Genomic DNA, 26378 nt, shown 5'->3' with positions numbered 1-26378 from the left:
TGAAATACCCTTGGAGCCACACCCATCAGGGAACAAGCTCAGTTTTCACTTTCACTTTACTTCTTCCAACTTTTGATGGAGCTTTGGGAGGATGGTGGACAAATCATTCTAACAGATACTCAAGAGCATAAGGCTGTGGAACGCTGACATGAAGGAGGAGGCCTGGGTGATGGTCCCACCTTGCCGATCACTAGCTGGGTGACCTTGGACAACCCCCTGCCTCTCTGTGGACCCCAGTTTTCATGTCTGCAAAATGAGCAAATAAAACCTGATTCATTCATTCATATGACAGTTTTTAACTTCATTGCCCGACTAAAACCTCTCATACAGTATTTAGTAGAAGTGGCAAGAGTGGACATATTTGACTGGTTCCTCATTGTAGGGCAGGAAGCATTCAGCCTTTCATCATGAAGTATGTCGATGAAAATTCAGTTAACTATCACATCAGGAAGAAAACGGGAATTTTATTGGAGCCAAACCGAGGGTTATAACCCAGGAAGCGTATTCTCAGAAAGCTCTGAGAACTGTTCCACCTGTTAGAAGTCAAAGGCACAGTCATATTCATTTTCGCGATACAGGCTCGTCCATCAAAATGACATACTGATGTTTCACATAAAGTTCACCAAAGTTACATAGTCCAGATAAGCATATACAAAGCCAGCAGCAAGTCACCCACGACCCCCTACGGAACTGGGAAAGAATGCTATTTTAAGAAGTTACATTGCTAGTATCCGAAGAAAGAAGAAATATTGACCTTTACAGTTGAGCGGGCACTCCTGTCTTTGAGGAGTTCTGGTTAACGTGGAGTGCAGAGGTAAACTGCCCGTTAGGGACGGAGGGAGGAGGCCCAAACAAACACAGAGAATTTTATGTTTAATTTTTTCTTGTTCCACCTTAAAATATAAATTTTATTTCATCAAGTATGATATTAGCACTGGGTTTTTCATAGATGCCCTTTGCAGGCTGAGTTAGTTCCACTGTAATCCTAGTTTAGTGAGCATTTTTATCATAGCAGGGTGTTGGATTTTGTCAAATGCTTTTTTGCACCAGTTGAGTTGATCATGTGGTTTTTGTCCTTTATTCTGTTCATACAATGGGTTACATTGGTTGATTTTTGGATGTTAAACCAAGCTTGTGTTCCTGGGATCAATCACACTTGGTCATGGTGTATCACCCTATTTACAGATTGCTGGCTTGGCTGGCTGAGAGTTCATCAAGGATTTTTGCATCTTTATTTATTAGGTCTATTGGTCTGTAGTTTATAACAAATATTTATTGAGCAACTCATATGCCAGGCGTTGTTCTAGGTGTTGGGGATTCTGCAGTTTTTCAAAAGAGATAAAAAAATCTCTTCTGTCATGGAGCTTACATTCAGACGGTCGACTAGCAGTGCAGCTCCCCACTGACGTTTGTCATTGTTTTCCTCTAGCCTGTCAACGGTGCCCCAGATTCCAGTCTCAGTGCCTGTGTGCCTGACTCTTAGAAAACTGGATGGTCAGTGTCTGGAGATCGGAAGGGGCCTACTTTCTTGTTTAAGTTGCTGTTCCTTTTTTCCCCTTTTAATGTAAATGTTAATTAAATTATAACATCTACATAGAGAAGTGCACACACTTCTGTACCCTTTTGTGTATGGGTTCTTTCACTCAGCGTTACGTGTCTAAGATGCATCCATGTGGCTCTGTGTTGTCATGGTTTGTTCACTCTCATTATTGTAGGCATATATTTTATTGTGCTCACTTCACTGTGCATCACAGATAATGTGTTTTTTTTACAAGTTGAAGGCTTGTGACAACCTTGTGTTGTCAGATGATGGTTAGCATTTTTTAGCTATGAAGTATTTTTTGATAAAGATACACCTACATTGTTTTCTTAGACATATTATGCACTTAATAGACTACAGTATGGTTTAAACATAACTTTTATATGCACTGGGAAACCAGAAAGGTCATCTGACTTGCTTTATTGGGATATTTGCTTATTGCAGTGGTCTGGACCGAACCCACTATATCTCTGAGGTCTGCCTGTCTATAGTATTGCATTGCTTGAATATTCCACAATTTATCCATTCTACTGTAAATGGACATTTGGATTATTTCCTGTTTCGGGCTGTTTAAATAGTACTGCTGTGCACATGTGTGGCTCTGTCGTTAGGTAAACGTCTGCTCTCCTTTGAGCTATATACCCAGGAGTGGAATAGCTCTGTCATAGGATATATTTAAGTTCAGTTTCAGTAGGTTCTGCCAGTTTTCCACAGAGGGATGTACAAAGGGGGCTCCCGCAGTAACGTATGATAATTCCAGGTGCCGAACGTGGTCACCAAGACAATGAAGCCATTCTGAGGAATGTATTGGTATTGCATTATGATTTCAGTTTGCATTTCTGTAGCATCTAATGAAATTAAGCAGGAGATCCTGTTTATTTTAAACATGACAGTTAAACAGAACCAACTGTCCACCCCAGCTCCATTTCTTTTTCTCAGACATTGCAGCATTTTCGGGTACCCCTTTGATGCTAGTAGTAAAAACAAGAGGTCATTCCTGTCCAAACGTCTTCCACAGCCCCTGACTGGCTTTGTATTTCCCCAGTAAGAAGAAGAAAAATGACTCAGGGAAATCGGCCAAGAACCCCCGGGACCGAGTGCCTACGTATCAGTATAACATGAATTTTGAGAAGGTGGGCAAATGCATCATCATAAACAACAAGAACTTCGACAGAGTGACAGGTGGGTGCTGTGGGCATGGGCTAGCCTCTGCCGTTCCCTTCCAGTTTCTTCAGCTTGCATTCAGACTTGTATCAGATGTTCATCAGGGAGACACTGTGCCCACCTCCTGTGGCAGACAGCCCCTCCGCAGGTGGTACTCGAGTGTCCAGGAAAGCGGGATGCGGGGAAGCTGGGAACTTGCAGTCTGAGAGTCCCATCATGTGTATTAGCGGATGTAATATTTGGACCACATGTGGGATCTGGCTGAGGATCAAGGCGGGCTGTTTGGGCTGACTGGGCCTGAGAGTCGCCGTGACGAGGCTCACCTTTTGTGGGTGGGCTGAGTTACCCTCTCCGTTGAGTTTGCTTCTTATTTCAGTCGCTCATCTAAATCGTGACCTTGGCAGCATTTACGCCGGAGCGCCTGGCCTGATGGTGCCAGCACGTGTCACTCATCGTGGACTCGGTGCTTGATTCCCACAGGAATGGGTGTCCGCAACGGAACAGACAAAGATGCTGAGGCTCTTTTCAAGTGCTTCCGAAGCCTGGGTTTCGACGTGACCGTCTATAATGACTGCTCTTGTGCCAGGATGCAAGATCTGCTGAAAAAAGGTGCATCCTGCCCTTCCTCCTTCAGTCTTCTTCCTTCTCCCCGCCTGGTCTGGGGAAGACACCTTCACACGCAGGAGGGAAATGTCTCAGCGTGGGAAGCCCTTCCTTCCTCTGGGTGACTCCATACCTGTCTCTGGGGCACCTATCTCTCTGGAAACTTAGATCTCCCCCTAAAATGTGAAAGCAGCTTACCTCACAGCAAGAGAAATAGGTTCTGTATCTACAGAATGGTCTCAATTTCAAACCGCCAATTCCATGTTCACAAAATTGTTTCTTTAGATCCTTAACACAACCCCTGCGTGTTGGCCAACAATATTATCTTGCCCGTTTCATGAATATAGGGACAGAGCTTTAGAGAGGATAAAGGCCATACTGAAGGCATAGTTAGTAGGGGCAGAACCAAACCTCAAGCCTTGGTCTTCCGATTCCAGAACAATTATGTTTTCTATTACATCACACCATCTAGTGGAAGCCACCTAGGATATTCTCGCATTCAGGGCAAATGATTGAAAGTAATGCCCTCCCAGCTCATTAGATGGTGACCCATGGGCAGAGGGTAGGCACACAATTCCAATCAGTGCTGCTTTTCTCAGCTGTGCAGCTAAACAAGAAAAAGACACCCCCCCCCCATAACACTCTCTCTTAAGTACCGTCTCTTATATTTTTAAAAACTAGTCATCTTTTCCTTATTTCTTCGAACAGGAATCTTAAGAGCCCACCTTCTGTACCCTAGTAGACCACATGGTAGAGCAGACTGGAAGTCAAGAGTACAAATGTGGGGTCTAGTCCAAGTTCTAGCAGCTGGGTGAGCTAGACGAGGCATCTGTGCCTTCTCGGTGTTTTACTTTCCTGAAATGCAGATCATGATACCATCTCCTCCTGCTTCTTGGGGCCGCAGTCAGCATTAGCTGAGGGAAAGTTTGTGAATGTGATTTGAGAAGGGTAATGGCCTCTACAGATGTAAGGGCTTGTCCCAGTTGTAGTTTCTGTCCTTATGAAAAGGGAGTTATTTCACCCGTGTCCAGGGCATGTCAGGATCACAGAATTCCCATTTACTGTCCTGTCAAAGTAGCAACATGGTGATTTTTCTTGACAGGACAAAGTTCTAGGACTTCTCCGAGATTCCATTTTTTTATCAGTGAAATAAAGATAAACGAGGCCTACTTCAAGCGGCTCTTGTAGGGATTAAATAAGATAACTCCGGCAAAGTACCTAGATCACTGTCTGCCCGCAGTAGGTGCTCAAGAAATTCTTTACTACTTTTTTCTTTTTTTTTTGGCCACACCGCACAGCTTGTGGGATTTTTAACTACCCAACCAGGGATCGAACCCGGGCCCTTGGCAGTGAGAGAGTGGAGTCCTAACCACTGGGCCACCAGGGAATTAAGAAATTCTAAATCTTCTTCTTCCCTCATCATTGATGAAGAGAAGAGAAGAAGAAAGGATAGGTTATAGTAATTAGTTAGTTAGCTAGCTAGTTAGTTAGAACCCCAGAACCTTAGATGAAATCAAGCTGAGCCGTTACATAATTTATGGTTCCTCTCCTCAGTCTCCTAAATTGACAGCCAACCTAGCATTTTCTTTCTTTCTTTCTTTCTTTCTTTCTTTTTTTTTTGTAATCTTATTTCTTACTTTGTAAATTGTGGTAAACGACACATAACATAAAACCATCTTAACGACTTTTACGTGTACAGTTCAGTGGCAGTGAGTACCTTCCCATTGTTCGGCAGCCGTCACCACCCGTCTCCAGAAGAACTCTTTTCATCTTGCATAACTGAAACTCTGTCCCCATGACACACTAACGCCGCATTTCCCCATCCCCGCAACCCCTGGCAACCACCGTTCTGTTTTCTGCCTCTGTGAACCTGATTACTCTAGGAGCCCCATATACATGGAATCGTAGAGTATTTTTCCTTTAGTAAGTGGCTTCTTTCACTTAGTGTGTTTTATTTTCTTTAACAAATATTTGCCCAATACTCTTGTGGTCTGCTTTACAAATATCAACTCATTTAATGGGTACTCTTGTCTCCATTTTACAGACAAGGAAACCAAGGCACAAAACGGTTAAGTAACTCACCCAGTGTCACAGACCTAACAAAGGCCACACCCTTCAGCAACCCCATATGCTGTCTCCCAGCTGCTGCCTGAAGCCCTCCTACCCTTGGGGTTCTCTTCCTCATGAGAATTCTAGAGAATTCTAGAATTCTCCCCCTCTCTAACTTCTCTCCAGTGTCGTCCAGGGGTGCTTCTCCACTATCTGCCCGTCCCTCTCTGTCAGTAACAGCTGCCAGGCTGGAAGGGAATACTACCTCTGAGGTCCCACAGGACACAGGTTTTAACTTTTCAATGTTTAAATCGCTTGCAGCTTCTGAAGAGGACCACAGAAATTCAGCCTGCTTTGCCTGCATCTTATTAAGCCACGGAGAAGAAAATTTAATTTATGGAACAGACGGCAAGACAGCAATAAAGGACTTGACAGCCCATTTTAGGGGGGATCGATGCAAAACCCTGTTAGAGAAACCCAAACTCTTCTTCATTCAGGTAATCCCTTTCCAAAGTCCATAGAAATGGCAAAAGATTACACAATGACTTGGATTGTGTCATTTTTTACAAATCTACATGCTGTTTCTATTGGGGTATGCAAATTTGGGTTGTATTTTTCTACCTCTAAATCCTCGCCATCTGCATTTAGATCGCATTGGATCACAAATTATGACAGTTTAAGACGTTGCAATATTTTTATTTGCTCTGCTTACTGATTTGACACATTATCAAATTATCTTGAAGATTGTTGCATTGCTAGTACATGCCAAGCGTAGACAACACTGGGACACGGCAGTGAACAGCACACGTGTTTCTGTTGCTTCACGGAGTGATCTCTGTCCTTATGCTCTGTCTATTGCTTCACGGAGTGATCTCTGCTTTGATGTTTAGGCTTGCCGGGGGACAGAGCTTGATGATGGGATCCAGGCCGACTCGGGGCCTATCAGTGACACAGATGCTAGTCCCCGATATAAGATCCCAGTTGAAGCCGACTTTCTCTTCGCCTATTCCACAGTTCCAGGTATCACGTCCATTGTCTGCTAACCAGACCATGCCATCCGGCCCACCGTCGAAATGAAGGCTTGCAGCTATGTCAGTTTCTTACTGCTGTAGAAATAAATTGCTACAAACATAGTGGCTTAACACACACAAATGTATTACCTTACAGTTCCAGAGGACGGAATTCCAAAATGGGTTGGCAGGGCTACAGTTCCTTCTGGAAACCGTAGAGGGGAAAATCCACGTCCTTGCTTTCCCAGCATGTTAGAACCACCTGCATTCCTTGGCCCGCGGCCTCCTTCCTCCAGCTTCAAAACCGGCAACCTCCCATCTCTGACCCTCCCTCCACCCTTACACTGCTCTTTCTGACCACAGCTGGGAAGGGTTCCCCTCTCTTAAGGACTCCTGTGATTAGATTAGTCCCACCTGGATAATCCAGAATAATTTCCCCATCTTGTTTCCTTGACCTCAATCACATCTGCGAAGCTCTTTTTTGCCATGTCTGGTAACATATTCACAGGCCCTGGAGTTAGGGCATGAACATCCCTGGGCGCCATTATTCTGGGGGCCATTATTCTGCCTACCACAGGGACATAGTCACTTTTCTCTCCAAAGAAGGCTGAATTCTCTCATTTATGATGATTATTATCATTGTTGGGAATTATAAGAACAAATATTTCTGTGGCACTTTACAATTTACCGAGTGTTGTTCATGTCTTTTACCTCAATCGTCCCTGAAATAATTGCGTAGGTAGTTAGGAAAGGTGTTACATCTGTCCTAATTTTACAGATAGAAGAAAAAATTGAGCTTGGGTGAGTTTAGGTGACCTGCCCAAGGTCATATAGAGATTTTGGTATGTAATAGAGTTAGAGCTCAGGCCAGGATTCTTTTATATGGCAGCCTGTTAAGAGACACCAGAAATGCCTGTAGCAAGCAAGCCACCTTAGGACTAACCAAGCTCCAGGTCTGCCTGAGTGAGTTCAGTGAACTTCCTTTGTTTGGGGTAAAAACCATCACTAAGTTAGAATTCTCCCACCTGTAGTAGTAGTTTGTCAGGTGCTTGATACAGAGGTACTTACTGGTTACGGTAAATAGGCCACTGTGTTTGGAAAACCAGTTCTGGCGGGATCTACAGATGGGGTTTTGTGAGAATGATAACGTCACAAGTTTTAAGGATTGTGCGTGGAAGAAAGAAATCTGGTCTCCTGCCCGTGAGAGGAAGACGGAGTCACGGCAACACGTGTCTGTGTGAACCAACCTGTGACTCAGGTTGGAGGTGCTCTGAGCCAGGTCTAGCAGAACTAAAGGAAGAAGGGTGAACTCTAGGGAGGCAGGTGAGAGAGGCTTCTGGAAAAAAGAGCTGCTGTAACTGGGTCTTGAAAAACCAAACAGCAGGAGGAAGGGAGAGAGGGCTCACCAGACAGAGTGACCAGGGGCAGGTGGCTCAGTGCGTTGGTAAAACTCAAAAGGCTGGGCCACAGGGGCTGTCAGTCTGCTCCGGCTGTGCTAACATAAGACCACAGACTGGGGGGCAGAAATTCATTTCTTACAGTTCTGGGAGTTGAGATCAAGGTGCCGGGCATTGTGGCTTCTGATGAGAGGTCTCACCCTGGCTTGTAGACCACTGCCTTTTCACTCCCACGGCACAGAGAGGAGCGAGAGACCATAGCACAGGGTGTGACAGGGCATTAGCAAAGTTCAAACCCGGACAGGTAGACAGGGGGCCACGTGGTCGTGGGCCCTGTGGGCTGTGCTAAGCAGCCTGAACTTCACCCTGATATAGGGGTGCAAGGGAACTGTTTTAGGTAGGAGAGGGACAGGATGAGATTTGTGTTTTAGAGTGGTTACCTGTAGGACACATACCCTGCACAGATAGGCGGGGAGTACTGTCACTTCAGAAAAGCACGTGCGAAGGCCCCAAACACCGACAGCTCCTACTGGGTGGTGAGCGGAGCAGTGGCCAGGTCAGCTGATTTCCTCTTCTTTCTCTCCCGTTGAAGGCTATTACTCATGGAGGAACCCAGGGAGTGGCTCCTGGTTTGTGCAGGCCCTCTGCTCCATCCTGAACGAGCATGGGAAGAGCCTGGAGATCTTGCAGATTCTCACCAGGGTGAATGACAGGGTGGCCAGGCACTTTGAATCTCAATCTAATGACCCATGCTTTCATGAGAAGAAGCAGATCCCATGTGTGGTCTCCATGCTCACCAAGGAACTCTACTTCTGAAGATAACCATTCCAGGGGCGCATTCTAGCTGAGAAGCTACGGATCATTTGTTGATGAATCAGAATTTTTTTTTTTTTTTTGATGCTCTTGAAAGATCCAGAAATTCTAAAAGATTTTAACTTCAGGAAAATTGATTCAACAGGAAACTTTCTGGTGCTGTCTTATCGTCTCTGAATTTTCAGAGATATTTTTTTTTTAACATTGTTATCCATTTGGCGACTTTCTCTTAAGATTAATTTCCTGTTTGTCTTTCTTTTTCCTTGTTGTCACACTTAGTACATACAACAAAAATGACCTCTGCAGATGAGTTTTGGCTGTGTCCACCGTGGTTGGTGGTGACTTTGGTAGACCATCAGAGTCATATTTGTACCTGGCAAAGAGAGTGCTTGACAAAAAAACAGCCAAAGGGATATTCGTTTGCCTGTATTGCAGAAAGTGGGTATTGAATGCGGTTTGAGTGATGATTTTCATTGGCTTACAGCGGATTCTCGTGCAGGAATTCCCAGATATGTTAGAGGGGGAAAAAAGTGTAATGATTCTAATATGTAGTAGTCACGATCCGATCAGGAAAACAGAAACCATTCTAAGTATTTCAGTAGATGGAATTTAATAGAGGAAATTGACATACATAGATGATGAAAGAGAAGATAAATGAAAGGAAGCTGTTACCACCTAGGGCTATGAGGAGGTGTGGTTCCCTGAGTCCAGAAGCTGGGGTCATACACAGGAGCTGGAAACATGGTTGGGGGCTGGCTGGTAGGAGCTGGAACCACCTAGGAGTTGTGGGAAATGGAGCCGTGGCAGGAACAAAGCCATTGCCTGAGATGGGGCAACACCAGATGAGTCAGACATGCAACATACCCGGGCTAGTCTTCCTCTAACACCTTACCCTTCTAGTCTTCCTCTAACACCTTACCCTTCCAGCCCTACCTGGAAGGAATCTGGCAAGGGCCCTGGGAAGTGTGATTTCCTGCAATACAGAGCATAGCAAGGGAGAGTGAGGCAAGGGAGTTACAGAAATAGATATGGGCCTGGCTCACAATGTGAATAGAAGGAATCCTATTCCCTGTGTTCAGTGAATCATCCAGTCAATCATTTATTCATTGAGTTGTCAGATAATCTTTGTGTTACCTGTTATGTACAAAATCATCTATTTTAGCTTTACAATCTGCCTGGAACTTTTTAGGTTATCCCAAGCCTTATTCTGGGTAAATTTTTTGTTACCTCTAATTCTCTAAATGGGGGAAGGTTTATGGCGAAGATATTTGCGCTGTGTTTTCAAGGTGGTGTCCCCTTTTGAATCCTTGATAATTACTATTTTACTCTGCCCGATAACTTGTTAACAAACAAATGTTTATATTTATTGATTAAAATGTGGTTGTTTAATTCCTAATCTGCTCAGTTTGCTTTCCTTTTGAAGTTTTTTTTTTTATTTCACTGGGAAAATGAGAAAACAGGGTAAGAATTGACCTTACTGACTTGACCTCAACACAAAATGTAATTCATATTTTCTTTTGAAGCTCGAACATTAATAAAACAACAAGTAAACAATCACTTAGGAAGCTGAAACTCTTCCCATAAAGGGTTAATGAACTTGTAAAGCTGTTTGTGATGGGCTGGCCCTTTTTAATTTGGCAACAAAATCAGATGGTGTAAAAGTATCTTCTTTCAATAAGAAAACTAATTTAGGGCCAGTTTATTAGACTTGTCCCTGTTTCCTGCCCGTCTAAAATCCACCAAATGTTCAAAATTTAAGTGGTGATCGTCAATCAAGAGAATCAACAAGCACCTACCCCACTTTTCTCAGAATTCACAGGCTGTTCTTTGGGAAATAGACTCCCCTGTTAAAGGTTCCTGTCTTAGAAATAAATATGCCCAAGGGCCTTGTAATTTGAAGTAAAAACCATGGCACCCTACTTACTGACATTTGCCTTGTAAGCTTCATTAAAGAGACAGAAGTGATTCCAAGTGTCAGCATTATTCTTTTTTTAATTCTCTGAGCAGTCATTAAGCTTATAAAATAACATTACCTCATGCCCCTTAGTCCAGAAATATAAATCGCTGTTAGGAAAGAGCCTTCGTTTATCAAGATCAGAAACCCTGTTCCAAGCTGGGTATGTGTTCATACCCGTCTCCATTCTTAAACTTTCCAATCTTTTTATAATCTGAAATTCTGATGACAAATTGCACTAAAGGAGAACTCAGTCCTGGTGAACACACGTTCCTGGTTATTGTTATTTAGAATCCAAGCTTCCCCCTTGCAAAAGTACCAGGCAGAGTGCTGCTGTGGGTGAGGAAGATGCCTCACTTGGCATGGTGGGCTCAAGTCTGGGTTTATCTTTGTTTGCTTTTTCTCATGGTGCCACTAGCCTATTTTAAGTGCCAGCTTTAGGCTCTGCCTAGAGCTTTTTCCTCTGAGCAAATTTCCATAAACCATCATAAGCCTATTATGTTTATAAATTGCCCAAAATAGGTCTCAAAGTGCTGGAATGCAGTGTATTCAACATGGTTTAAAACCTCAAGAAAATCAAGGTTTCTCTGTGAGAAAGAAGATAATGTCCACTGAAGGGACATAGACACCGGTTGACAAATCCTTTCTTTTGTCCAGCCTTGCAGTGCGTCTCCTGAAATCTTTTGTCCAGATACTCTGGCCACCAAGGATTGCCTTTTGACTTCCTAGGAGCACACCTTTCGTCTGGCTTTCCATCTGTCAGGCCTTTTCCAGCAGACATCTGGCCAGGTGAGAAGCTGCGGTGGTCACCAATTTAAAGCAGCAGCAATGCATCTGTGTCCTTAGGCAGGGACACAAATAGCAGTAGCCCCGGGTACCATGAATTTCCAAAGGAATGTGATCCTTCAGAGTTCTTCAAAGATAACGGCAAGATCAAAAGGTTCTTTTACACTGTCTTGCCTTGTAAATGTTTTTGCCTTGTAAATATCAATACCAAGTGTGTGCCGGCAACGTCCACATCCCCTGGGAGCTTGTCAGAAATGCAGAATCCCAGGCCCCGCCCTACTCAACAAGAATCTGCATTTTAACCAGATCCCCAGGGGATCCACCTGCACAGGACACTTTGAGAAGCTCAGTGTTGACGGCAAGGACCACTTGTTTACACATCTTTGCTTCCCCTCTCCACTGAAACTGAAGCTGATAATATAGTATATACCTAAAAAGAATTCATGGAAAAACATCTATTTTGGAGTTTTCACAGAAGACATGTTCCGAGCACATCTTAACCTTCAGCAAAAATCTCCGTGTAGAACTCTACCATGCCCTTAATTTCCATGGTATACTTTCTATGCCCTTCTCCATTTTAGGTGAGCCTTCTGCTGAGTGATATGATAGGATTGTTTTTATGTTCTCAACGTGTTTGAGAATATGAATTGCAGGCTTTAAGATGTCTTCCTAGACAGAATGGGACTAAGGGATCCATGCTGCGCATGTTTCTGCTGTGGGCAGGAGCTGTTGTGCGTTGAAACCACAGATCCTGTCTCTTCCCACCAGTCCTCCCAATAGAGAGAATTATCACCTGTCCCTGCCAGTGTGCCCTCGGGCCATAGATCACATCACCCTTCCGATAGATTTCAGGACTTTGTTTCAGATCAGATGGCAAATAATTCTTTCGGATTCATAAATCGTTAACACAAATACACCAAGAACACACGTGGAAGACCCCAGCCACCACCGCAGTACTGGGGTGGACGTGGAAACTCCATTAGCTTGCAGGTTCGTGCTTGAATAGCCTTCTAAAAGTACATGATCAACATCTGAAAACCCAAAAGCCGAAGGTGATGAGTTGGCTTTGGCACGGACTTTGGTTTATATAAATATTTATGGCACTACAGTTTTCTAATAAGTTTGTTTTAAGCATTTAAAGCCAAACGAGGTCAAAGGATTTAAATTTGGAAGGCACTGGGGGTTGATATAACTGCAGAAATACAAGGCCAGGCATTTCTTGAGCTTTGATGGTCTGACCCAGGTAGATGGCATGAGGTTCAGGAAGGATTTGGGAAAAAGAGGGAGGAAGAAACAGTCTGATAGGTTTGGTCTAAATTGCTAGTTCCAGGGAGTTCCCTGGTGCCTCGTGGTTTGGACTCCGCGCTTTCACTGCCGTGACGGCCTGGGTTCAATCCCTGGTTGGGGAACTGAGATCCCGCAAGCTGTGCAGCACACCAAAAAACATGGAATGAAATGAAATGAAAAATTGCTAGTTCCAGCTTAAGTTGTTTAAGGCATATCTCAATCCTCACAGCATCAAACTTTTTTCTTAGGATCCAGGGTTAGCAGAGGTGCTTTTAACCATCAGTATTTAGAAACCTGGCTCTGAGTCCCATTAAAAGATAAACTGAGGCATATTAAAATTTTAGGAATTTATTTGCTCCAAAGGGGAAGTGGTTAGAAGTGCTCCCTCAAAGGGAGCTGGGGAAAATCTTTTACAGGGAAAAAGTGGAAGCAGAAAGGAAAGTATTGGTTGGCTATAGTCTAAGCCCTAGTTGCCTGTGATTGGTTGTACCTAGCTTTCGCTTTCCTAAACTTGAGAACTAGAGAACACTTGCCCAGGAACTTCCAGAGGCTGAACAGGAACTTCAAGCCCAGGGTGACTTTTGGAGGAAGCTTGGGAAGTGTGAGGGAGCTTGCAATGAATGGGTCCAGATGCACGGGCTTCTCCAGCTGGTATCTGCAGGCACACCTCTTTCCTCTTCCTCTCAGATCACTTAGGCAATCATTTCTAGGCAAGATGGGCCACGCGTGTTTTCCCTCTCCTCCAGTGCCTCTTAGGTACCACAATGTAAAATACTTTCTTTAATAACATTACTGACGTTTTTAAAGGAACTTTTCTCTACCACACCTTTCATAATTAATATTAACTGGTTTAATGTTAAGTAAGGAAGGGAAAAGTTAATTCTCAAGTGTATGTTTTTTATACTAGGATATATGCAGGACCAACTCTTAAAAGCTTAGGAAAATCAGCTTTTGCAAATTATCTTTTCTGAAGCTTCCAGCTGTATTAAGTGCTGACAGTTTTTAAGCACTGAGATGAAAGAGACAAATTCTTTTTCTTTTGTGTTGCTAATTACAATTTTTCTTGGCATTATGAAGCCTGCTTTTCTCTTGAGACGTCTGCCAGCATACATTAATTGCACAAATATTTACAGACTGCTAAAGCATAGGGGCAGCTTATACCAAAAAAGCTATGGAACACTTGAAAAAAAGCCTCTCTGACACACTGTATTTGTCGTCTGTTACCCGGAATCAGCATAAACTATTTGCCCCTTAGCCTCAGCAAACGTGTTTAAAGAACGTTGTCCTGGGTTAAGTGTTTACTTCGCTGGCAATGGATGCTGAAGTCTTCCTTCAAGAGACTTGTGGGTGACACTTCGTTTTTTCAGGGTTAAAAATAAGATTTCCAAAAATATGTATGCATCTTACGGATGGCTACGCTGTCAACACTTTTCATCTCCTAGGCCTCCCACATGGCATGGAAGAGGTTTATCCAATGGTCGTTCCAAATCCCAGGAGCTTCAGAAAGCTAAGTTGAACAAGCTGGAAAATTTGAATAGCAAAGCCACAAGGCTCTTTGTACCGTCTCATTTTCCTAGTATGCTAGTTGAGAACAAAGGCTCTGGAGGAAGAGCCCTGTTCCCAGCCCAGCTTTGGCACTTCCAAGTTAGATAACCTTGAGGAATCTCTCAAGCTCTCTAAACCTCAGTTTCTCCATCTTAAAATGGAAGTAGCCATAGGTAGGTAGCTAGGAAATTGTATCTACCTCTAAGTGTCTTGTGAGAAATAAATGAAATAATGAGTACAGAGCACTTAGCACAATGCCTGGCACACAGAAAGTACTCAATAAATGTTTGACTATGTTTTTTAAACCAGCCTGACCTTATTAATAATTTAGGACACAAGAAGGAGATTAGGAAGGAGGGAAAAAAAGGAAGTGCAAGTGGATTCTAATCTACAGAAGAGGCTTTCTGAGGATTAAGGCTACCCATGCAGAGAAGAGGAAGAACGGGAGCAGGAAAGGAAGGCAAGAGAATTAGAGGAAGGCCAAGGAATGGCGTAGCCACCAGCCTGAGCTTCGGAAGAGGAACGGGCGCTGAGTGCAGAGATGTCCAATAAAATACAAGGTGCCCAGTTACATTGGAATTTCAGGCAGAGCAACAAATTTTTTTAGTGTAAGTGTGTCCCAAATATTCCATGGAATATACTTATACTGAAAAATTATTCGTTGCTTATCTGGAATTCCAATTTAACTGGGTATCCTGTTTTTATGGGGTTATTGTTTATTGTGTGTGTGTGTGTTTGTCTATTTGCTTGTTTTGCTCAATCTGTCTGCCCCAGCCCTAACTCTGCAGACCATTGTTCCAGCTTCCATCACCTCATCTTGGCCCTGAATGCCCACCTCACAGGGATGTTGGGAGGATTTAAAGAAAAATGTGTGGAAAGGGCTTTGCAAACTCCAAAGAACTATAAGATCAAATAAGGAGACATTTCCTTTGGTGGGCGTTGTTATGAGTCATCAAGCAAAAGCCAGGTCTTTGTGAATTTAAAGAGATAAATGGAAAATTCCAGGGAGTCTATGGAGTTTATTCAGAAGGGGCGATTCTAAAGACCCTGAAGGGGACTTCCCTTGTGGCACAGTGGTTAAGAATCCGCCTGCCAATGCAGGGGACCCGGGTTCGAGCCCTGGTCCAGGAAGATCTCACATGCCACGGAGCAACTAAGCCCGTGTGCCAAGCCCGTGAGCCACAACTACTGAAGCCCGCCTGCCTAGAGCCCGTGCTCTGCAACAAGAGAAGCCTCTGCAACAAGAGACGCCACCGCAACCAGAGAAGCCCGCGCACGGAAACAAAGAGTAGCCCCCGCTCGCCGCAACTAGAGAAAGCCATGCGCAGCAACGAAGACCCAATGAAGCCAAAAATAAATAAAATAAGTTTATTTTTTTTAATTGTAAAAAAATAAAGACCCTAAGGAGATTGACCAGATGTGATGGTTCTCAATTGTGACTACACCCTAGAATCACCTGGAGGTTTTTCCAGCCCAGTGCCCAGACAGTATCCCAGGCAGTATCCCAGATCAACTAAGTCAGGATCTCTGAGGGTGGGACCAGGAATCAGCGTTGTTAAACCTCTCCATGTGATTCCAGTTTGCAGCCAAACTTTAAACTAGCGGTAGAATGCACCCTGGGAAGGGGTAAGTTGAACAGTTTAGAAACTTTAGAGCCTGAGGAGGGTCCTACGGGATAGATACATTCTTCAGTGAGACTGAGTGTAAGAAGGAGAGAAGGAAAAATAATAAGAAAAACAAGAGAGGAAGCAATTATAAAGATAGATATGTTCCGTCTGCTAAACTTTTAAAAATAATATAAGTACCAAGAGCAAATGAGTATGGCTAATTTAAAAACCAGGAGATTTGGGTGTGTGCTAGAGGCAGGGGTTAGATAAGAATACCAAGTAAGAATTTTCTGTGATAAATTAACCAGCGCCTACCAGTCCCATAGCCGATGTGAACAGTGGTCCCTCTCATTTCAGAGGGCAAGAGGCTCCACTTGTGATTGAAGAGAGCTCTGTTGGAGGATTTGTACTTTCAGTGAAGTCACAGTTGGTTCACAATTTCTCTTCCAACTTAGGACTTGTGGGAGCTGAAGACAAATTTCTCTTTCAGGCATAAAGATCTAGAAGGTGTGGGTGGGTAGATATGTGAAAATGCACTAATTTGTGTTCTGGGTAAACCGCGCCTACATGAGAAGCACCACTTATCTTTGACTGATCATGATAGACACCAAAAAGGAAATAACCTTTTATATGTATTTTTTCTCAGTCAACAGATATTTATTGAGATCTGTGCTAAGCACTGTTCTTAGCATTGGGGAAAGAACAGGTAAAAAAAAACAGTCTTTTCTCTCATAGAATTTATATTTTATTCTATTTTTTTTAATTTTTTTTTAATTTTAATTTTTTTTTTGCGGTATGCGGGCCTCTCACTGTTGTGACCTCTCCCGTTGCGGAGCACAGGCTCCGGACGCGCAGGCCCAGTGGCCATGGCTCACGGGCCCAGCCGCTCCGTGGCATGTGGGATCTTCCCAGACCGGGGCACGAACCCGTGTCCCCTGGATCGGCAGGTGGACTCTCAACCGCTGCGCCACCAGGGAAGCCCATAGAATTTATATTTTAGTGGAGAAGACAGATAGTTAATATGATTTCATGTAGTGAGAAGTATTATGAAGAAATAAAGCAGGATAAGAAGCTCAGGAATGGGGAGGTGGGTGAGAGGAAGGTTAAGTTAGGTAGAATGACTGGGAAAGGCCTCCTCAGAGCCACATCTGAGCAGAAACTTGAGCAGAGTGATGGAGTGGGCCACGTAGACATGCAAAGAAAGGGGTTTCTAGGCATAGCAAGCAGTGAGTGCAAAGGCTCTGAGGCAGCTACCACCTGGGCCTATTTGAGAAACATCAAGAAAGCCAGTGCTGCAGAGCAGGATGCTGGGAAATAAGGGTGAAAGGCGGGCAGGGCCAGATCATGTAGGGCTCTCAACCATGGCGAACACATTGGATTTCATTCTGATACAACGAACGGGAAGCCATTGGAGAGATTTGAGCGGGGAAGTGGTAGGATTTCACGAACTATTTATTGTCAAAGATACTCTGGAGAATGGACTAAAGAGAGAAAGTAGAAGCAGGGAGCCCAGGAGTTGCAGTAGTGGCCTAGGTGAGAGATGCAGGTTGACATGGTAGTGGATGTCATGGGAAGTGGTCAGGTGTGGGCTTTGTCTTGAAGGCAGAGACAGCAGGATTGGCTGACAGATTTGGAGTAGGGATATGCAAAAAGGCTGGAAATTAAGGATGATTCCGGTTTATAGCCTAACAGGTAGATGAAATGGTGCAGTTTCCTGAGACTGGGAAGAGGTTTGGTGGGAAGGGTGAGGATGGTGAAAATCAAGGTTTCTGTTTTGCACAAGTTGTTTGAGCTACCTACTGAACATCTGTGGTAGACCCTGATGTTAACCCATCCATTTGCTCTGCATTAATTTCCAATTGCTGTTCTAACAAATGACCACAAATTTCGTGGCTTCAAACAACACTAATTTATTCTCTCGGAGTTATGAAGTGCAGAAATATAAAATCAAGGTATCCGCAGGGCTCTATGCCATCTGGAGGCTTCAGGGGAAAATCTATCAATCTTTCCTTGCTTTTTTCAACTTCTAGAGGTTTTACATTCCTTGGCCCCTGGCCCCTTCCTCATTTCTTCAAAGCCAGCAGTGTAGCATCTTCTCTCTCCTCTGACCTCCTGCCTCCTTCTTATAGGGACCTTGTGATTCTAGCAGGCCCACACAAATAAGCCAAGATAATCTTCCCATCTCAAGATCCTTAACTTACTCACATCTGCAATGACCATTTTGCCATGTGAGGTAACATATTCACAGGTTCCAGGGTTAGGATGTGGACATCTTTGGGGACCATTATTAACCTGCCACATCTCCTTGTCCTCAAAACCCTGACTGAGGTGAAAATAGCAATGTGCCCAACTACAAAACTATATTTCAGACATATTTCCAGGTAAAAGTGACAAGAGCATCTTATCTAAGGGGGACTGTAGCAGTTGCTGGTGGCAGCCACATCGGTCTACTCCCAAGTGTCAACACCCACATGTCCCTCTGGATCCCTCTGGCCTCCTGAGCCCACTTTGCTACATATATGACAGGTCAGCAGTGCCAGAAATGCATGGCCCCCTGATGATAGACAGGAGTTGGTCTATAAATACCCCAGCTCCCTCACCCCTGGGTGGAATAACTAAGGTGAGTGTTGTAGAATAGCTTCCAGAGTTTCCTAGTGGGATCCAGCTCCAGTTACCCTCAGTGGTAACTTACCAGATACCAAACATTTTTATCAGCTGGCTTCGCTTCTTGGTTGTAAAACAGGGGATATAATATCTGCCCTGCTTCCCTCGCAAGATTTTTGTGCAAGCAGGAGACACTGTATAAGCACCTTGTAACTGGCAAACTGCACAATCAATTAAGCTGCTACTATTATGAGACCTGTAGACTACTAGGCCTGTTAGGCACCAGGAAGTCATCTGGTCCCCCCTTCCCAGGGGGAAAAAGGGGACAAACCCAAGGTCTTCCAGTGAGCTGAAGCAGACCAGAAGCATAAACTTGGTATCGTGATCCTAGGCCTGGTGGGTTTCAACTCTGTCATGATGTTTATTACCAGGTGACTCTTAGATGATTCCTGAGCCTCGTGTAGCCTCTATTTACTCAAGGGAAACATGGAAAGGATGACTTCACACCCCCAATGCCACTATGAAGTACTTTGAAGAGTCTTTAAACTCAGAGAGGAGCCTAGCCCCTCCCATTAGAGGTATGGCTCCTACACAAACTCATTTATAAGTTAAATTACAGACACAACGTCCTTGATTTATTTGATAAACCCTTATAAAGTGCTTACTGTGGGCCAAGCACTTTACAAATATATGCTCATTTCATCCTTGTAACAACTCTAGCAAGTTGGTACTCTTATCATTCTCATTTAAAGACAAGAAAACTGAGGCATAGAGAAGTTAAGTGATTTCTCCAAGAGCACAGAGCACAATAATGAGCTCTGGGAACTCTGTAAGTCTGACTCTATGCTTGAAAATACTATGCTATGCCGAGTCATCTTCTTTTTTTACCCTTCCTTTTTTATCCTTTTTCTCCTATAAACTCTCTCCCCCATCTCTATCCCTGGGCCAATTCCTCATGTTCAAATCATACATCCCTCAATCAAAATGATTTCCATTTGCACAAAACAAACAATTTAATGCAAACTGATTTCAACAGTCAAGAGAATTTCCATTTCTCCTAAAAGGAAAGTCCAGAGGAAGGATGGAATTCAAGCACAGTTTAATCCAAAGTTTACCAAGCCATCTAGACAGCGGCACTGTACCTCTGTGATGCTTTCAGCTCTGTTCTTTCCTTGCATCATCTTTATTATTAGGTTGGCTTCCCCGCATGGAAGCAAAATGCCTTCCCATCCACACACTGTGCTGCCCAGAGGAAGAGAAGGAGCCTTTGCCCCAGCATCCCACTCACAAGTCCTGAGATTCCCTCTGCTTCTGGACCAGTGGCTGAGGCCGACTCTGGAGTCCCGAGTGTGTCCACGGTCCAAGAGTCACGTGGGTCCCAGGGATCGCTGGAAGTGGGGGGTCTCTTTTCTACTATGCTTGTCCCTCCCTCTCCACTATTGTAAACTTCACTGCCATTCCTTCTCTACCAACTCTGTTCCCATTGCCCCAGTGCCAACCAGGTGGGCAAAATAAGGATTCAGGGTCAGGGCAATAAGGGGAAAGGAAGGGAAAGAAAAAGAAGCAGCCCCCGTCATCCCTCCTTTGGACCCAGTGGTGGTCTTTTGGCTGTCTTCCCAGCCTACAACCTTTGGGCCATCTTCTATCACCTATACACATTCCCTCATCCCCAGAAACTGGGACCCAAGTGTTCTTTTGAAATAAAGAGGATTCTGACTTCAATCGTCTATGGATCCAAGGGTCCTCCTTTGACATCTGTGTCTACTTTTGCTTTTACAAATGAATTCAACTATTAAAATAGACACTGTTGTATGTATGTGTTAGGGGAGGTGGGCAGAGATGATTAACTTTATTCTGTTTTTCATTTCAAAAAAACTTCAGAGAATTTCGAAAGGATTTTGTTGCATAAACTAGACATCCATGTGGATGACCAAACATCTTAGCCCCTAAGTTCCTTGACTTCCTCATTGCCAATGACCTTCTTACACACTGTAGCTCAGCCACCCGCTCCCTGCAGCTGTTCTACTTTTAAGAGCATCAATCAGTAATGCTCTCTCCAAGCACCACTTCCTACCCTTCCAGCCAGCTTATTTCATCTATCTTCAATCTCACCCATACTTCCTCTCCAGGAGCCCCTCCCATCATCTCTTCCCTCCTTATGCCCCTCTGATCCCATGGTTCACCTATTTGGGCACCCTTTTGCAATTATCCTAAACTCCCTTGCTCTTTTGTCCTTCTGTGGCATCTCCCCAGTACAAATGCTAACCTGGAATGAACCTCACCACCTGGCTTCCCCATGTCTGCTCCTGAACGGCTGGATGCTACTAGGGAAAATCACACATCAAGCAGATAGGAATCTTGCCAGATTTATGGTCACTACCCTCAATGGACTGTCAACACTTCCAGCATCAAGATATACTTGTAGAGTGAGTAAATATCTAAGGAAGGAACTCTGGGGATTCTGAAATGTAAGGATTGCATGCAGGTAGAGGAGCGAGCAAAAGAGGCAAAGAAGATCAATCAGTGCAGAAGAGAACCAGCCGAAAAAGTAACTTGGAAGTAAAGGAAAGAGAATTTCAACAAGGCTTCGCTAACTGCCATTGTCTCTTTTGAGCAAAACTCTGTGTCAGGCTACTCTGTGGACCAACAGCCAACCAGTGGAGGGCCAGCTCTAGGGTCACATGCTCGCCCCGATCCAAAGACCAGGCTGGCTCATTTCCTTCGACAGGGGGTTGAGGAATGGCAGTTTCAGCTAGCAAAGGTCACTGATCACAACAGACATGTGAAAGTATGCGGAAGCATCAAGAATCCCAAGGGCTTGAAAAGGCTGAAGAACAGGTTTGGTTGAAATGAGGAAATAGAAAAGGTAGAAGGATGGGAAGTTGCAGTCAGAAGGTAGGATACCAGCATCAAAGTGATCAAAGGCCAGACAGGGGGCTTCCCTGGTGGCGCAGTGGTTGAAAGTCCGCCTGCTGATGCAGGGGACACGGGTTCGTGCCCCGGTCTGGGAGGATCCCACATGCCGCGGAGCGGCTGGGCCCGTGAGCCACGGCCACTGAACCTGCGCGTCCGGAGCCTGTGCTCTGCAACGGGAGAGGCCACAACAGTGAGAGGCCCACGTACCGCAAAAAAAAAAAAAAAAGAAAGAATGGGAGAGGCATTTAAGCTAGCTACTTGGGATGCAATGGTCAGCAGAAGCAGACACAATACTAATAATCCTCATGGATTTTGCAGTCTTGTGGAGGGAGAGTCAAGCTTTAATCAAATAATCAGACAATCGAACATAAAATTATAAATGGGAAAATGTGTTCTGAAGTTAACACAGCACCATGATAATGTATCATGGGAGAATCTGACCTTGTCTGGGGGAGGGAATCACTGGGAAGTGATAGTTGAGTGAGATCTGAAGGATGAGTAGAAGTTAACCAGGTGAAGAGATGGGAGAAGAATGAATCAGAGAGAGGGAACAGTACATACACAGGTCAAGATGCCTAGAGGGCAGACAGTACAAGCGAGAGCTCTCAGAGGTGATCCTGGAGAGGGAGGCAGGAGCCAGGTGATGATGTCGGCAACAGATGCTCTCCATCTTACTGGTAACTGTACCTCAATTTTGTTCAGATGCTGAGGAAAAGAATCATGATTGGTCCAAGCCAGCCCAGGAAATCTCATTTCCTTTTGGCCAACAATGTCGTTGCCATTGCCTCAAGGGCGTCATTATAATCAGAACTGAATGGGTACTTAGAGCTCCTTGACAAAGGGACAGCAACTGGGGTCATGAGGCCCAGAAAGCTGGCAACCTATGCAGTTTCACACAGGTGGTGGCAGAGCAGGCCAAGAGCCCAGACCAACCAATCCCAGCCCAGGATTCAACACACTAGAGGGTACGAAAGGGCGCGTGTAAGCTTATAGTCAAGACAGACTCGAGTTTTGATTTCTGGTGGTCACATACGAGCTGAATGACTTTGAGCAAGTTCTTTTTTCTCTCTAAATTTCAATTTCCTATTTTTGAAATTAAGGAATCACAACACTTATCCTGCAAAATTGTTGGGATTAACTAAGATAGTATATGTAAAAGAAAAATTCCCAACAAATGTTAGGTCATGTAATATAAACCATTCAGCTGTGTTTTGGTTAAGAGGCAGCAGAGCTAAAGAGCTGTTTCATGATACAGAAGGACAATTGGCAAAATCACGAAATAACTTACTTGATATTTCAGATGAACAGATGATTGCTCTTTTCAATAAGCATTTCACTGATACATTGTTTACAGGTCACTGGAGATGGTAAAGGAAACTATACTTGCATTTCATAGGTATGTTTACTTTTTACAAGCTTCGTATTTGGTGTCTGCTTGCCAATTTTTTATTTTCTACGTGGCATCTACAGTACAAATAACTCTCATAAGCACTTGTAAGATATATTAAGCTTCTTCTTCAAGGAGCTTTGTAACACTAGTAGGAAAATATGACCAAAAAAGCCTAGAACAAGGTGGACTGGGTGGGTAGATGGCTGGTTGGATGGATGGATGGATGGATGGGAAGTCCCTCTGTCTGTCTAACTGGTTTATCGATAGCCTTTCCAAAGGAATACAGCCTTAAAGAAATTTTCTCTCTTCCCTTCTTTGGTTGGGTCCCTGGATTATTCCATTGGGCTGTCTGTAGCTTTATAGTTCTGAGTAGGTGGAGATCAGCACAAGCTTTTCACGAACTCCTTAGAGCAATAACTTGTACTATCTGCTTAAAGACCAAATGTAAAGATACTAAAAACTATTTCCAGAGTAGTCAAAAGCTGGCCTTAAAGAAGCATCCAAAGAAATACATTCCAAGAAATTATTTCTCCTAAATCAAGCAAAACCCATCCTGTGCAGGAAGTGAACAATAAAATAATCGTTTCTGCATACCTGAAGTCCATCTAAGTTTGCTGAATAAAGGAACCAATAATACTTGTACCTTCCATAAGGGGCCAAAGGGAGAAGCAGAGAAATAACCTTTGTTGAATGCTTACCATAGGCTTTTTATGGCAAAATCTTACTTAATCTTTAAACAGATCCTGTGAGGTCAGTGTTCCACCCCATTTTTCAGATGAGGAAGCAGACTCAGAAAATTGAAATAACTAACTAAAACCACTCGGTGAATACCTGGCAGAGATGATTCAAGTCCAGTCACACGAGTGAAAACAAAGATTAAAGTTATGTTCTTTCACTTCTAAAGGTGCTGTAAGAAGTTTAATTCATTTGCCACTTCCTCTTTCTCCAAAGAACAATTTAATAGAAAGGAAAATATGCCTAAGGCCCTTCGGTGGCTAGATATCACTGAGGATGACCATTCATGGCAGCCTGCTTATTTCTAAGAGTTGGTGGTGGCTGTGCAGGATGCTCAAGAGAGCCTGCCCAGTGCTACCCTGTTGACCACCCCATCGTGGAGAAATAAGCAGGTCTTCCAGAGACCCTTGGCATACGCAAATGTGTTAGAGAAGTCGGGTTTTATTTCCTCATCTGGCACAAGGAAACCCTTCCTAACTTCCCCAGGAGGACACTGGGAGGATATGGATGGGTGGGAAGCAAAGGAATTGTTTCAATGGCAGTCCTTGCAGGAGGTCAAGACTGGGCTGGCACTGTTTTCAATAAGAGTCATTGTGTTCATGGTCCAGAGTCTGGCAGGAATTTTTTATTTGTTTGCTTTTATTTTGTTATTAGACACCTGGAATGCCTGGGGCAGCTCTGTGCCAAACCACAAGAAGAATGAAAGCCCAGGACTTCCCTTGGGTCACCAGCTTCCTTGAGCTTGGTTTAAGAGTAAAATCTTCCCGAAGATAGAAGTTTGGGAATTTCCCATTGACTCACATTTCAGAGAAAGCTTGTACTTAATCGTCAGAGCTCAGAGCGAGCCGGAGTGAGTTCAGGAGACACAAGGACAGGACACTTCGCTGAGAACCGAACCAGTGACCACCTGGCTTCCAGTAAGTACTGCTTGACGTGACTGGTTGGGGTTCTCAAGACTGTGCTGATCTGGAAGCTTAACTGAACAAAATCACTGTTACGGGCTCTCTCTTCATAACCTTCTTGGGCTGCACAGAGGGAAATAGGACCTCTTGGTATCACACTCATCAGATTTCATTACAATGAACAGATTAGGCAGTAAGACTGGATGCTGTCTCCTGAACAAGATCAAAGAGTTAAATCTGAAAGGCTGTTTTATTTGGGGGCAATGACAAGAAATGAAAGCCAAACTCTGAACAGATTTAATTCTTTTTTCTCAGGTGAAAGGAAGAGCAAAGTAGTTCAGACACCAGCTCTCAAGTTAGGACGCTGGCTCTGCTTCTTTTTAGTTATGTGATCAAAGGCAAATTACTTAATCTTTCTGGTAACAGTTTCTTATCTGTAAAATGGGTACTGTATCACTGTAAGAATAATGTAAATGTTATAGTATTGTTATATCTCATTGCTATGTTGAGTCTCACTAGATTTCATATGTGTAATATATAATATTAAAACTTTGCTTACATTATATCAGCAAAATTTATAGAATAGATTTCCTATGTATGAATATAGTAGATTTCATATATATGTATACATATACTGAATTTCATAAAAATAATTTGAAATCGATATAGATCATAGGCAATATATATTATGTGAAATCCAGAATATGTATACATATATGTGAAATCCTTTATATACATATATATATATGAAATCTATGACACAGATTTTGTTTAGAAGTGCTTGGAATGTATGAAGTACTCAATACATGCTAGTCATTATGAAACAATCATAGAATCATAGACTATCCGAACTGAACATGACCCAACAAGTCACACTTGTCAAGCACCTATAAAATGCTCTTCGCCATATTATTTCAAGTGATGCTGACAGCAATCCTATGAGGGTGGTGATATTACCGCTTCCATTTTATAGATGAAGGAACACAGGTGTAGAGAGGTGCTATAAGGTACCCAAGATCACATGTCATAACTGATGGAGATGAATCTGGATTCCAGAGTTAATACTCTAAAACTGCCGTCTCATTTTACAGTGGGTAAAAAAATACCACCGTTAAAAAAAAGCAGGAAGAGTGGTCCCTACACGAGACTTTGGGGCCCTTCACAGACATTGGAAGGCCAGAAACGTCCTCCAGAGCTCTCCTTGCCGCCCACGGTGTGCAGGGAGCATGGATGTGGGTGGGAGCGTGGAGCGGCGCGGGGCTCTGCACAAGTAACCTCGCTCGTCCTCTCGCAAACGCAGTTTTCCGTGCGTAAAACGAGCTGTCTCCCAGGACAGTTCTGCGATACCAAAGCAGTCATGTGAGCAAACACATTTTACAAACTGTAAAGGCTTAACAAAGAATTATTCTATCAAGAAAAAGAATGATTTGGGGCTTTTAAACAAAGAGAGCTTGCAGTAAAAACACTGCTTTAAAATATGTTCCCCTCAAAGCGGTGGGGGTGGTGGTGGGATGAATTGGGCGATTGGGATTGACGTGTATCCACTGATATGTATAAAATGGATGACTAATAAGGACCTGCTGTATAAAAAATAAATAAAATAAAATTCAAATATTAAAAAAAAAAAAGTTCCCCTCAGCTAGTCTCTCCTGCACAGTCCTGCAATCTCACCTTTGAACTCCATCGCTCACCAGGCTAAATGCCCTGTGGGAAAGGTGGTCAAGTCCCACATGCAGGGATGTGGGGAAAGGCGATGGGCTGAGAACCGCTGGCCCCCAATTCTGCTTCAGGCAGTGAAATCCCTGCAACTGGAAAGAACCGCAGGGATCTAAAGCAAAACCTCAGGGGTAAATTTTTTTTAATGTCCATGGTTGGCAAATTTTTAGCTGGGTTCTATTCCTTTTCCTTGTACAGAAATGCTCTTCCAGGGAACAGAAGGCTTTGGTCTCAGCGGCCTGGTGCCCATTGCACAGAGCTAAGCGTGGCCCTTACGCCAGGGGAGGGCTGAGGGCACCAGAGATCCAACATATGCCTTAAGATCCCCCAGGGACCTGTTTGTTACGTCACTTGTTATCT

At 43.8% G+C, this 26378-nt stretch overlaps 1 protein-coding gene across 1 annotated transcript in view; it reads left to right on the top strand.

Moving 5' to 3' along the window:
* CASP7 (caspase 7) overlaps nt 1-10049 on the top strand; it is a 31055-nt gene extending 21006 nt beyond the window's left edge. The window contains exons 3-7 of the mRNA XM_060034027.1: nt 2586-2722; nt 3185-3313; nt 5678-5853; nt 6247-6376; nt 8356-10049. Of these exons, the coding sequence (XP_059890010.1) occupies nt 2586-2722; nt 3185-3313; nt 5678-5853; nt 6247-6376; nt 8356-8579 (796 nt within the window). The 3' untranslated portion in view covers nt 8580-10049. The remainder of the gene's footprint in view (nt 1-2585; nt 2723-3184; nt 3314-5677; nt 5854-6246; nt 6377-8355) is intronic.
* The last annotated feature ends 16329 nt before the right edge of the window (nt 10050-26378 follow it).

Source organism: Delphinus delphis, chromosome 16, assembly GCF_949987515.2.
Source record: "Delphinus delphis chromosome 16, mDelDel1.2, whole genome shotgun sequence".
Classification (NCBI taxonomy): domain Eukaryota; kingdom Metazoa; phylum Chordata; class Mammalia; order Artiodactyla; family Delphinidae; genus Delphinus; species Delphinus delphis.
The sequence above is the reverse complement of the archived record's forward strand: the minus strand, read 5'-3'. Positions and strand labels throughout refer to the sequence as shown.